Below are 14,282 nucleotides of genomic sequence, written 5' to 3'. Positions count from 1 at the left end.
ATTGTTTCTTACTACAAACTCACCAGCTACTTTATAAGTACACCTGTTCAGCTGTACACAAGTATCTAATCAGCCAGTCACATAGCAGCAACTCAAATGTATTTAGGCAGGTACACATGATGTTTAAACTGAGCATCAGAATGGAGAGAAAAGGTGATTTAAGTGATGTTGAACATGCTGGTCTACTGGAATTTTCCCACACAACCATCTCTAGAGTTTACAGAGAGTCGGTCAAAATATAGAAAATATCCAAAGGGTGAAAATTCCTTTTTGAACACCACACTGAACCTTAAAGCAGAAGATCACACAGGCTCACCAAAACTGGACAGTAGAAGGTTGGAAAAACTTTGTCTGGTCTGACAAGTCAACAGTTCAGACTGTTGGTGGTATAAAAGGTGATTTAAGTGATGTTGAACATGCTGGTCTACTGGGATTTTCCCACACAACCATCTCTAGAGTTTACAGGTTTACTCGTCTGGTCTGACGAGTCAACAGTTCAGACTGTTGGTGGTATAAAAGGTGTGGGAGATGTGCTCTTGGCACACTTTGAGCCTTTAATACCCACTGACTGTCATTTAAACACTGCAGACTGACCGAGTATTATTGCTGACCATCTCCACTTGACACATTTTTCTTACACTCGGGTTTTAATTTGATTGTAAATTATTCCCTGTCTGCTCTCTTCAAACACAGAGCAACATTATTAACTGACACAGAAGTCTCAAGGCAGAAACTCGATGCCCTCAGTGGTGATGAAAACAGCTCATTTGACAGAGACTGGTTATGGTTACTAAAACTGTTGGGTTGTGTGAGGGTTAAGCTTGGCGAAAGTCTCAAATAAAGAGGTCAGTGTGTGTTTGTATAATTCCTGTGAGCCAACAGCCTCAGCCTTTCTCAACCTTCTGTTTGTGAGCTACGACCAATCAGAAGCGTGGAGGTAAAGTATAAAGAGGAAAAATGGGTGAGATGTGCACAAAGGTCTGGTAAAAGATAAATAAGGATTATTTTTAACTCATGCAAAGCTACTCTCCCAAAATTCAGGGACAAAAATCTGGAGCTTGAAAAAAAAGAATAACAGGTAGCAATAACTAGACGATGTATTCTTATCAGAAACTAAATATCAAAGCTCGCTGAGTCACTGTAAGAAATGTCGATATTTTATTTGTTGAAATGTTCAGCGGGATAAGTCAACAGAAAAAAACATCTGTTATAAAAACCACCCTGTTAAATCTAACTACCTAATAACACTGCAACACACAAAATATAAAAATCAGTGCTTTAGGAATTTAAAATTTGTATTTCTTTGTGAGGCTGAAAACCACAGAAACCTCAACAGGTCCATAAAGATGATAACCCCCCCCCCACACACACACACACACACACACACGCACACAAACTGTAAAAACAATGAATCGTTTACCTAATAAACTCATGACTTTCAGTGCAATAAAGCATCAGCTTTTAAACACGACTTTAAAATAAGAAAACTCCAGGATCTTCCAGTGTCGTCTCTTTTGTGCGATCTCTCTGAAAATAAAACAAAGATTAGTCAGACTCAAAGGGTTTGATACATATGCATCATCGCTGTCAGGTTGATGTCAGTTTTAATGTTTCAGTTTGGTTTAATTAAATCTCTGATAATCTCATCTGATCACAGTAATAATCCCCGTTTGCATTCAGATTTTGCCTGTTCAGATACATAGATAAAGGGCCCTTTCATATAAATGGTGGCAGCTGTATCTGAAGATTGTATGTCTTCTTTTGACTGAGGGTCACCACAGCAGATCATCTACCTCCATCTTACCCTATTCCTAACACCGAACACCAACCGTCCGCTTCACTAACTCAGAGCTGTCCCTGAGCTGATGAAGTCATTTCTAATCCCCAACATCTCAGTCACGCCCAACGAAGCATCTTTACCTCATGTTCATCTGCCACCTCTAGCTTTGCATCCTGTGCTGTAAATAATAAACATAATGTCTCCAACAGATGTAATTCATAATGATGTCAGTGTATAAATAATACTTTTTAATATCTGATTGCAAAGAACAGTCCTGTACTATGATACAGGCCTTGAGGCTGAGCAAGGAGTCTTTAGCCTTGAGGTCTTTACCCACTGAGGAAAAAAAATAAACAACACAAAATTCAAAATCTTTTGGATCTGAACTTGTCATGTAACGTGTATAGACACTGAAAGGGTTTTTACAAAAGGTTTGCCCTCAGAAAAACTAAATCTAAAGAGAATGAAGTCGACATGAAGCGATGATGAGCTGGTCCTGATGGAAGAAACTGAGATTCTGGGTTCATCCGATTCTCAGAAGAAGGCAGCAGCAGGGAGAATTTCATGGTTTGATCCAGCAGTAGAAGCTGTATCACAGCAGGTTTCGTACATATTTCAGGATGTCAGTGGGGCAGTTTCAGCTCTTGTCAGCAGAGCTGGAGCCACATCTGAGAAGGCTGAGAAATCATTTCAGAGGCCGACTGACCTGAAGCAGCGTCCAGCTGTGTCTGAGGTAAAATAGTGTTATCTTACTATTTCTATATCACTGTTTATTAAGTACTGGCGCGCATTTTGAGCTATGATTGCACTTGTTGGCAAATGCAGTGACCTGATTGCTCAGATCTATTCATTAAAAAAAAAAATCCTGTGAGAAACTGAGAATCGATGAACCCAGAATCTCAGTTTCTTCCTTTTCTTATCTGAAAATTTTAGTTTTACAAAGATGTTTCAAGTCTTACTGGGGTATCACCATGGTAACTTATGCTGTTATATCTGTTAAGAGATCAACAAATATGAATCAACCTCCCAGTGACCAATCAGCTGTCTAAAAACCAGCACCACCGTCTCTGTGCAGATACAAAGAGGGTCTATGTGATGAGCATCAATGAGAAATATTAAGATCTTGGAGAATATGTTTAAACTTTTTACTTTTAAAGCAACTTTTTAAAAATATGCTCCTAAAACACAATACCTGAGCCTCATTGACCTTTTATTCAGAAGGCAGGTAAATGAGCTGACTGCTGACATCAGGTAAAGAAAAGCTATTCTGGGTATGTTGAACTTGCCTCAGGTGCATGTGAACATCTTTATTTCTGAGTTTCAGTAAAGGCGGGTGTGCCCTCACCTATAAATCAAGGGGCTCCTCCACCGATGCCCCCAGCTGCACTAAAGCGTCGCTGAGTCCGGCCTTCAGCGCTGAGTAATCGGGCTGCTCGGAGTACTGCAGAGCCATCACTGCAGTCAGGTACGTTTGAAATGCTCCTGCAGCACAAAAAACAGAAAGATATCACCAAAGAAAATGCAGGAAAATGTGGTATATGATACAGAAGAAACACTGGAACTCACTGGAAGCACTCCTCCTCCCAAAGCACTGGCTCAGAAGTGCAGGAACATCCTCCATGTACCTACAGCCATGTGTTATTTTGTTTCACACAGAAGGTTAAAATTACACAAAAATGACAGATAATCTCTCTCTTACCTCTGTTTCTCAGTGGCTATCTGCTGTGGTTGAGTGAGCTCGGTCCACGGCAGCAATCCAGTGTGCCAGTGCAGCATGCAGTAACCCAAAGACTGCAGGTCGCTGCGGCAAGATGGAGCTGAAAGAGTGTGATGACAAAAATTAGTTAAAAAAACCCAAAAAAACCCCAACAACAACAACAACAACAACAACAACAGGCCTTAGGTTTACAAAAACATCTCCTTGTTTTTCCTCAAGTGAAATTTGTGCCTTTTAACTTCAAAAGCTGTAAAAACAACAACAAAAAAACAGCTTCACATGTGAAAATAAAATCATACTAATGTGAAGCCATGGATGTTGCCAGGCAGAAAGAAAAAAGGAAAGCCACAGAGAAGGATGGATGTAGTGACGCAAATGGTTGGTGTGACGGAGGAGGATGGTAGATGATCCGCTGTGGCACGAGCAGCCGAAAGAAGAAGGAGAAGCAGATGTGAAGCCAGTGTTTGGCCAGATGGAGCGTGGTCAGAGCGCTCTGGTTTACAGCAGCTTACACGATGAAGTATGATTTAGTGACACTGACAGACTACAGATGGCTCAGTGGACCACAGGGGCAACACACCTGCTCCTTTATGCGCGTCCAGGCTGATGAACTGGACGGTGCCCTCGTGTGGGGTTCGGCTGGCTTCACGGTACTCCACATGCTTTCCTCCTGGACCGTACCTGAAGGCATGGCAGTATCCTACAAGGTACACCTAGACACACAAACACACACACAGAAGCAGCCTGGTTACACACACTTCAGGACAGAGTAGTGCAGTTTGAAGCTCAGAGCATATCTCACCTGTGACCTCTGTCCTTGTTTTATGTACACGTTCTCGGCACTGATATCCGCATGAACGTATTCATTTGAATGGATGTAGTGCAGCACGTCTAACTGCAAGGGAAAAGAAAAGTTAGTCTCTTAACGCTTTATCGCCCAGGCCTAATGGATTTATTTTGTAATTCTGGCTCTAAAATTAAAATAATAACTCATCTTTCCAAAACCATTACAGTTTTGTCTCTAGCGCCTGTGAAATGGGAATGATGGGCACACATAAACAGGTCAGCACAAAGAAAAGTAATCACTGTGCTTTCCAGTTCTTCTCAGACACACAATTCCAGCTGTGAGCACAGAAGCCCCACCCACTTGCTGTCCAAGCCTTCCATTTGTGAAGGTCAGCCAATCAGAAACCAGCTGGCTTAAAGAAGTGGGTCTCAGGAGTGGAGCAGGAGCTTTTTTGTGTGTGTGGGGGGTTTTTTTTACTTCAGAGGTGATGCTCAGCTATTGATTAAAATGACCAAGTGGGATTATTTATGACCTCATTATATTTTGCACAGATTTTTTTTAATGGCTCTGTATGTTTATCATTCGTATACAGTTTCCTTCATCTACCTCACACAATGTGAAAGCTCTTCATCGTTACTTTGTGCATGGAGTTTCTGCAGTTTTAAATGTCGCTGCTCTACCTCTGTTAGTGCAAAACATCACAGTTTAGTGAACAGAAGTGGAAAATTACATAATTGGATACATATTTCTGTTAAATATGAAAAAGCGTGTAGTAGAAGTAAATCAACAAATGCAATGCTAGGAAATATTTTTATGGCTAAAAATCATACATAGCACACACACACACACACACACACACACACCTCGCTGAGGAGGTTTCTTCCTGTTAAAAGGGAGTTTTTCCTTCTCACTGTTGCCAAAGTGCTTGCTCATAGGGAGTCAAATGATTGTTGGGTTTTTCTCTGTATCTATTATTGTAAGTTCTACCTTACAATATAAGGCGCCTTGAGGTGACCGTTGTTGTGATTTGGTGCTGTATAAATAAAATAAAATTGAACTGAACAGAATAGAAGGTTAAAGGAAGAGGAGCTAAAGCAGCTCGTTTCAGACTGTGTCTACACAAAAGTCCAGTAAGAGATAAATAAGCATTATTAAGAAGAGGAAAAAGTACAAAAGGTCCACTTCTAGAGTATTTTTTGTGACTAGACAATTTGAAAACACCAACTATTCTATAGGCCAGCTGAAGAACAACTTCCTCAGACAGAGGCTGATTTTCTTTCTCGATGATGGACTGGAGCGACTCGCCAATGCTGGGAAAAATTAGAAACCTACAGAAACGAAAATAAAATGAAATTAATGGAAACAGATTTACAGGTCAAAGTAAAATGCTTTCATATGTTTTGTATGTGCAGGTAAAGCTCACACCTGTACGAGTCTGTATGGAGACCAAAGCCAACGCAGGAAGGAATCCCCAGGAAATCCAGCTTGTTTTGCTTGACCCACTTTTCCACTACAGAGAAAACAAGTCTTAGTAGGAAAATCATCACACAGGCAGAAAACACTGTGTATATGTACAGATGCACTGCCTTCAGAGTCTGAAAAGTCAGTTCAGAATAGTTTTCAATCTACATTCTTTCTCACAGCCAGCAGAGGGCGACTCTTCTGGCTACAAAACAAACATCTATGGGAAAATGACCCTTATCATTGAATACACCTCCCTGAAGAGTTCATCACTAAATCAACAGCTTAAAAGCTTTGAATATCACATGATGGTCAATCTGTAATTCACGGCCCCTGTTAGAGATTGCGGCCCTCGCCGTCTGGTTTAATAAAACTGAGAATGTGATGACAGAAATCGTCAAATCAAGGTTTTAAAACAGGAGTCCTCAAGCCAAAGGGTGAAGTTGCTGCGCTGTGATGAGGGTTAAAGACACAACAATGCTCCTCTGATGCCTATCAAGTCAAACAGATGTATTACAGCTTCATGCCTGAGCTGTTAGTGTTTCTTTCTCTGACTCATTTGTTGCCTTTGAGAGTTTAGTTTTGAGTCACCTGGTAATTTAAATCCTTTGTGTCAAAGTGAATGTCCTGTGCACAGACAAAACATCCTAACCCTCCGTAGGTGATAGAAACAGTCACCTTATCCTCTGTCTTTATTGAAATCAGAATAAAGTCAGCTTTGGGAACTAATTCTGGTAATTATGGGCTTCTAAACATGACAGAAAAGCACAATAAATCCTCACCAGATGCCGGTTTAGCAGCTCTCTGCAGAAAGTTTTGTTCATTGAAGATTCTTCCATCTTTAGCTCCCTAAAAGTGAAAAACAAAATATAACTTTGATTTTTTTTGGCACAGGGAAACTCAGGAGCAGAAGAAGCATTACAACAAAGTAGAGAGCAATTCAACCGATTATTGGTAAATAAATTGAAAAGCAGATACATTTATCTACCATTTGTACTCACCAGTTTGAGGGTGTGATTCAACTCCTTTGAGCTTGGCCGAGAAACTGAAGAGAGAAAAAACGCTTTATTCATCTGTGATCATAAAATGTTCTATTAATATTTATCTTTTCTAAGTCAATAAATAGTCAACTGGTTTATCCTGCTGGAGTGCAATGCAGTGTTGACCAGCTACACTGGATTAGTCCTCTCTTTGCTTTAATAAAGTTTACTGGACTCAAACAGATATAATATAGACTTGACTTATTGCATTAAATGTGGGCTGCAGTTATTATGTTTCCCTATTTGTGGTGTGCTGTAGTTTATAGTACATCCAGAATCACTTTAAAGGTACTCTGATAAAAAAAATCTGCATGTAGAGAATTTGCTGAAATGCAATCTCAAATCCATGGACTATCATCTGCCAGCGATGTTGGGTTACTTAACGTAATCCCTGGTTCTTTGATAAACGTGTGAGGGGTTTCACTATGGGAATACAGACCACTCGAGCTGTGCTCAGAGCCGATCAGCCCTTCCCTGCTCATCATCGGTTTCTTCCCATGAGAAACCACACCGAGCTCCTTCAGCACACCCAGGCTGATTTGGATGCCAGAACATCACCGAACACGCTGCACTGAGTGAGTCCTTTTAAAGACGTGTGCTTATAGTTACACTCTGGGGACAGCGGCCATATTCCTTCTCAGTGACGATAACAGCTGGTCGATGCATCACAGAAACTTCTGCTGCAACAACTCAACTAGACTTCCCTCAAACAGGTTTTCTGCCAGCTGTTCATATTGAGTTTGCTCAGTGGGACACAGGACGTCAGCGATCACCACGACTATTTCACGTGAGTCAAACTCTTCAATTGTACATTTGTCTTTGTTTTCATTTCTTCCCCTTATGTCTTGTGACCAGTCCTACCTTCGTAGAGCAGCTCGGTTGCGCTCTGACTGAGCTGCCTGATCAGCTTCCACTTCTTGCCGGTCATGTCGGTCACCTCCTCACCTTCAGGCAGCGGTTCCACAGAGGATGCATGCTTTGCCTTCCTGCCTTTATTTTTTCCAGTTGCTGCAAATTAATGAAAACACTTCAAATTAATTAGTGCAGGAATACACCCCCACACACAAAATTACACACCTAAAGTATGCTGTGCTGTGATCGACTCAACAAAATCTTTTTGCACAAAGAATTTGTAAAACATTTCTGCACACTAGAAGAAATGGAAGAAAGAAAGACGACTATTTCTTTTTACTGATTTTAATTTAACTTAAGTTTAATTTATTGATAAATTTATTTTACTAAGCTGAAACTAGTCCACGCTGAGAAGCTTTAGATTTAGTTTTTATTATTACTATTTGCCTCTCGTGTATCAGAAGCTTTATGTGAATTCTGTTTATAACAGTGATTCCTAAAGTGTGGGCTGCAAAGGTACTGCAGGTGGGCCACAGAAACACAAATTCAGTTTGAAATTACTCACAAGTATGTACGGTCAGAAAGCATTTATTTATATATTTAATATATATTTAATATATACATTTATATTTATATAAAAGTGAATTAAATCCATTAACAGGAGGTGGTTAGTTTGTGACTTTACTCCTTAGTCTTAACTAGAACTAACTTTTCTTGTATTGAGGTTTGTGTCCGAGTGGCAGGTTTGTCACACGTTCTCCTTAAAAGCCATCCACATGACTGATGAGCATTAGGAATTTATAAACAACAGCCTGTGTTGTTTATGTTTTTTTAATTAAATTTTCAAGGAAAAACATCATCTTCCCTTGTTTTTGATTGGATTTAAAATTGGGGGCCCCCCATGAGGTTTTCTGGTATATCAGTGAACTATAGCACTTCTGTAAAAGAAGTGGTTAAATTTAAAGGTAACTCTGAAAAGTCTAAGTAATGTAATTAAATTATTAATTGAATAGATATTCTAAGAGAAATGAATGAGTTCTCTTGTTACAGCAATAAAACTGCAGTAAACGTGGTGATTGTAACGACGCCAGAACAACAATAAAGCTCCCGATCATTAATTTTTTTTTGATGTTCATACAAACCTATCAGTGTACTTGTGTGTAACATGCTCCTGTTACATCATTCAAGGTGTAGCTCACCTTTTGCAGGAGACTTGGAGTTTGGTGAGGAAACAGGTGAAGCTCCATCTACTGCTGATCTCCCCTCTATACAGCCTGTTTTTGCAGACAGCTTCTTTTCTTCTTCTTCCTGCTTTTTCAAAGGACTGCAGAGCTTCCCTTTCCTTCGCACTACACAGCAACAGTTAACAAAGCAAAGAGGAGAGGTAATGGAGATTTCATAAAAGAACTGCAGGAACGGGCAGATAAATCAGTGCTTCTGCTCACCAGATCGAGGAGATTTTGCAACAGGAGACTCTACGATTGGCTGCGCCCCAGTGTCGAGTTTAAAGGTGACCATGTTCTTCTTTGGTGGAGATTCCTGCAACCCAGCGTCATTATCTGTGGAAGCAAAGTACTTCTGGTTCAGGGCTTCAACTGATTGTGATTGATTATGACTAATTTGACTAGTTTGTCCAGACAAAGCAGTCTGGACAAACATAAAAAAATATAAGCTACAAGATTATGCATCCAAATAAACATAATAACATATACTTAGAGGTAATAAATAACTGGGGGACAAATATAATTACAAACACGAACAAAATAAGTGGAGTAATCTATAGGCACAGTGAGTAAAGAGTTAAAGTAATCAATAAAAAATTCCACTTTGGGGGGAAAAAAAGGAATAAAGCTTCCTTTGACTGTGAGAAATGACATCACATCTATGAAGCCACAAGGAACCGGATCAGGGTTTAGCTGACTTCCAGAGGTGTGAGATACGACACGCTGATAACAGAAATGTAAAAGAAAGACTTTTTTTGTTGCACAGAGGTACAGGGAACAAGTGAACCCTCAAAATATCAATGAAGGGTTCGTATTTATCTACGTCACTAAAACATCAGACATGGGGAGCCGGTTTAGCTCACTGGGGTGAGCAGGCAACAACATTGCGTATAGCTAAGAGCGGCCGGCCAGTGTTTGAATCCAAAATTACTTGCCGCATGTCTTCTTCTCTCTCTCTCCCTCCGCTTTCCTGTCACTCCTCACTGTTCCTATTCAATAAAGCCAGAAAAGGCCAAAAAACAACAACAACAACAAAAAAAACAAAAAAAACAACAGATTTTCAAAATCTTAAAAAAAAAAACAAAAAAAAAAACAACAACTCAACAACATGCAAAACAGACATTCATGAAGTCATCGATCCAGAACTCAAGTATTTTACAGCATGAATAAAACACATGGTTTAGATCATAAGCCGCATGTAAGCCACTGTACTTGAATGTATACTAAGGACAGCTTTCTTGCACCATTGATCTACCAGCCTGATTCCAAACTCCAGGGCCATCCATCAGCCAAGTGATTTTTAATTCACTCTAAAGGCCAGAAGAGCCTCTCATGGCCTTTCAGTGTAATGTAATGTACTCACATTTACAAAGCACTTTAACTATAAGTTTGTTCTATACACTTCGAGGTCTTCAGACCCACCAGTGCACGAACTCCACAAATAAAGGCCCCAGCTGGAATCACAGTGAAGCTACAAAAGGTGGAGTTTTTAGAACTAAACAACTTCAGGGAGCTGAACCCTTTGGTTTGACATCCCTGCTCCAGCTGAATTTACTCATGCTGTTTTCATACCTCATTATAACTGACCTCTTAACAGGATAACCTGTATGATCTCCTTTACCTTCTTTACCTTCTTTGTCCAGGCAAAGGGTGTTGCGAGTCCTTCGCAGTGCAGGGACGTGGTGTTAACGAACTTAAAGTGTCAAAATCCCTGGGCTGGACACAGAGAGAGATTGTTACATTGTTAAAGCTAAATTACTTGGTATTTTAAGTGTTTATTTAAAGACATACTGCCACCTGTATTCACCTGTACTGAGTTCACAGCTCGTGCTTGGAGTGGGGCTTGGATTAACTACAGATGTTGCTGCTGCATTTTTCAGAGGCGAGGAGAAACTTGAGTTCACAGATTCAGATTGAAATGGACTTTCAGGACCGGGAAGTTTCTCCCCACATGAAGGACAGAATCTGAATTCAGGCTGTAACTTTGTCCCACACTGGGGGCAGAAATGGAAAGGCATTCTGCAAGAGTGAGGATAAAACATGATTATACATCAATCGTCTGCTCCAGCCACGTCGTGTGTCTGTCCGAGGTTTATCGTGTGGATCAGGAAACTACACACAAATAATCTGACAGTTGTTGGCTGGTAAATCTGTTAGAAATGAATTCGTAGTACAGTTTTTAGCCACATCAGTGTTCACAAAAGCTTTGCAAGTGTCACAAAAAAGTTTTCAGAAAATAAAGTCAAGTTCACAATTCTATTCCCAAAGTAAACATGAGTTTACTGAGAGGATTCTGGATATTTCTTTTTATCAGTGCAGAGGTAATATTATATAAACCAGGCTATGAATGTTAATATATCCCTCTGCAAAAATGGACAGCTTTAGTGAGTGCAAAGACTACATGAGATTTTAAGCTTTAAGTATGAGGGGAAAAAACAAAAACAAAAAAAAAACATCCATCCCACTTTCTAATGGTAGTTTTTGCAAGCATTGGTTCCCTCTGCAGCATTTTATCAGCAGGTGTCCTGAGATGATTCATTCTTCTCTCTCCAGGATCGCCTCCACCTTCACTCCTTGCTCCCTACAGAGCTCATGTTGTCTGCAAACATAGTTCTGTCTATCACACTGCAAACAAGAAGAGGCTCAGAGCCCAATCCTTGAAGTAATCTAACTCCCACCTTGAAACCATCTGTTACTTCTACTTCTGACTGACTTCCTTCATGGATCTGTAGATCCACAAAGAATCTCGCTCTGATCTTCACTATGCACCTCCACCAACTCTCTGGCTCATGGATGGAGCCAGCATATTACTGATTACTTGCATGGTTAAAAAAAACCTTGTGGTGACCCACTATATCACCTGGTGGTACAAACTGGTGTTATATGAAAGTATAGCTTGGCCCCATTTCAACTTCAGTTATCTCACCATACAGTATAGAGATGGTTTGGACGTAAAGTCATAGTAGTTGTCTCCTCACACTCTGTTGACAGCCTTAGTTAAATTTGAAAGATTTAAAACTCATAAAAATTAATTTACAAACAGTACCTAAAAGATTATTTATTGAAAATTCTAGACATATTTTTTTTAAAGAGAACAATTAATTTAGAGGTAAAGATCCCAATTTAGACAGCATCTTTTACACTTCAATCATATAAATGCTGTTAGAACTATAGATACTCTTTAACCGAACAAAGCTACAAATAATGAGGTACAAATCACATTCAAGAAATCCCTCTCAGAAAAATAAAAACTCGAGATTTAGACTGTGCTAAATGTTGAGTTTCTGACCTTTTTTTTTTTTTTTTTTTTTACACTGTTGAATTTTTATGGAAGACATGGTCTTTATCAAACAGTCAGCTCATGTACATGTAGCAACACTTATGTTTGGGAGAAGCACCAAAACAAAGTTAAAATGAGAAATTAAATATCTCATTTCAGACAGAAGATAAAGGCAGTGCCTGGACCAGTGCTCGATATAAGATACATAAAGACCAATTTTGACCTGTGAAACATGCAAAAATTATACACTATTGTGCAAGTCTGGAACCACCCCTCATTTCTTTATATTGTGGTTCCAAGGAAGCATACTCTTGATTCTTTCACAGGGGTGTTGAGCAATAGTTCTCCAGGCTTTCCGAAGGTCTTTCTTTGGACATTAGCTGTCTTTTCACTCATTTTAAGTCCATTTAACAATGACATATAAATCGTTCAAACGTCAAAAGGGGCACCTATGTTAAAGCAAATGAATCTATGAATAGTGTCAAAGATAACACAGTTTAACAGACATAAAATAGTATTTTTGCAACAAGGTGAACCTCAAAGAGCTATTAGCTGAAAACTTGATATGTCTCAGTGGGATGTACAGTGTGCCCTTAAAATGAAGAAACTGGACAAGAAGAAGACTAAAGAACAAGTGTCACAGGACAAGAAGAGAAAGTCGTGTTCTTAAGAAGCAGATAAAAGAAAATCCAGCAAAGACTTGAAAAAGGCCCTGAATGATGAAGTCATTTCACTTGCTAAGTCCACGTCCTCATTTTATGTTTGACGGCGTTTTAATAGATAAAGATGAATGGCTTAAACATGAACTGAGCTGCGGTTTGGGGAAGGCCTCAAAGGGTACTGGCAGCAGCTCCCGGGCCTGGCACGAAAACGAACAGCTTGTAGAACTGGGGGACTCGCATATAGATAAGAACCGGAAGGAGCGTGTTTGGAGGCGTGGTCCCGCTCCTGAAATCCACATACTTTATCTCCAAAACATTGATCCAGCTACTGTTCACAAAAGCTTAATCAGAAATGGTCTCATTAGCTGTCAAGAATCAATGCTTAAGGAAAGAGAAACAGGGAGTTTGAGAGTGATCCCAAACACACTGCCAACACAGTAAAAACACCTGCACAGAAAACACACACAGTGCAACACTACCAGTCATGGATTGGCCTCCCCAGAGCCCGGACCTCGACATTATTGAAGCCTGTGGGATGATGTTGACACAGAACAAGACTACAAAGCAGCTAACATCCAAAGAGCAACTTTGAACGTCTTTAAGAAGCTGGAAAGCTATTCCTGAAAAACTACTTAAAGAAATTACTAGAAAGCTTGATTAAGAGATTTCAGGCTGTGTTTCAGAATCAAAGGTGGCTCCGCATTTAGCAAAGCTCTGCCTGCTGGCTGACTGTGTTGCATAACTTTTTCAGGGAACCGTTTAAGAAGAGGTTTTAACGGGGTACGTAAAGGAAACTACAGTCCTTATCGCGACAGGAACTCCTTACTTAGAAAATATAAAATAGATGAAGACCGAGTACGTTTCACATGAAGTTATTTCAGCGTGTTTGCCGCTTTCAGTTTAATTAACAAACACAAAACACTCCATATACTGACCCAAACATTCGTGTTAGCTAGCTAAAAGTCGAGCAAAACTTTTAAAAAACTTTTCGGGCGGAAGCGCCGCAAAGCAGTGATATTAACTTTTGTTTACAATAAGTCTAAAAATTTTGCACCTGGTTTTGTTCGTATATAATAAAAACCTACAAACAGTTTAAAACGTCTGGTACCTTTGTTTTGCTGCTTCTTCTTCACCGCATTGACAATCTCAGAGGTGGAGCTACGCAGGCGCAATCTGCCCTCTGCAGGACTTTAGGACAGTTGCAACCAGCTGTGGCTAAAAAACCACAAAGCTAGTTTTTAGCGCAGCTCTTCTTCTTTTCTGTCATTTTTAACGGCAGTTTGCATCCAAAGATGCTGCACTACTGCCATCTCCTGGCTTTACTCTCACTTCACTTCTAAATCCTTAGAGCCTCTCGATGCGCAAAGCAAGATTATAAAGAGTTTTGTATTTCATAATTAGTCTATTTCATTATTATTCGTTTTAGTTGTTCCCGTTAGTTCACTTTCCAGAGCGAATTTTTTCGTTTCACTTTAGTTTT

General features: G+C 39.8%; 1 protein-coding gene across 1 annotated transcript; it reads right to left on the bottom strand.

The window, feature by feature from the left end:
- Nucleotides 1-1,001: 1,001 nt before the first annotated feature.
- vrk3 (VRK serine/threonine kinase 3) lies at nt 1,002-12,536 on the bottom strand. The gene is given in 16 exon segments (XM_085161257.1): nt 1,002-1,527; nt 3,126-3,262; nt 3,347-3,405; nt 3,480-3,597; nt 4,078-4,210; nt 4,300-4,392; nt 5,510-5,612; nt 5,710-5,794; nt 6,528-6,594; nt 6,747-6,790; nt 7,647-7,793; nt 8,837-8,986; nt 9,083-9,196; nt 10,491-10,536; nt 10,538-10,576; nt 12,450-12,536. Coding segments are annotated over 15 exon segments (1,422 nt in total). The 3' UTR covers nt 1,002-1,527.
- Nucleotides 12,537-14,282: the final 1,746 nt, after the last annotated feature.

Source organism: Neolamprologus multifasciatus, chromosome 1 (assembly GCF_963576455.1).
Source record: "Neolamprologus multifasciatus chromosome 1, fNeoMul1.2, whole genome shotgun sequence".
NCBI classification, from domain to species: domain Eukaryota; kingdom Metazoa; phylum Chordata; class Actinopteri; order Cichliformes; family Cichlidae; genus Neolamprologus; species Neolamprologus multifasciatus.
The sequence above is the reverse complement of the archived record's forward strand: the minus strand, read 5'-3'. Positions and strand labels throughout refer to the sequence as shown.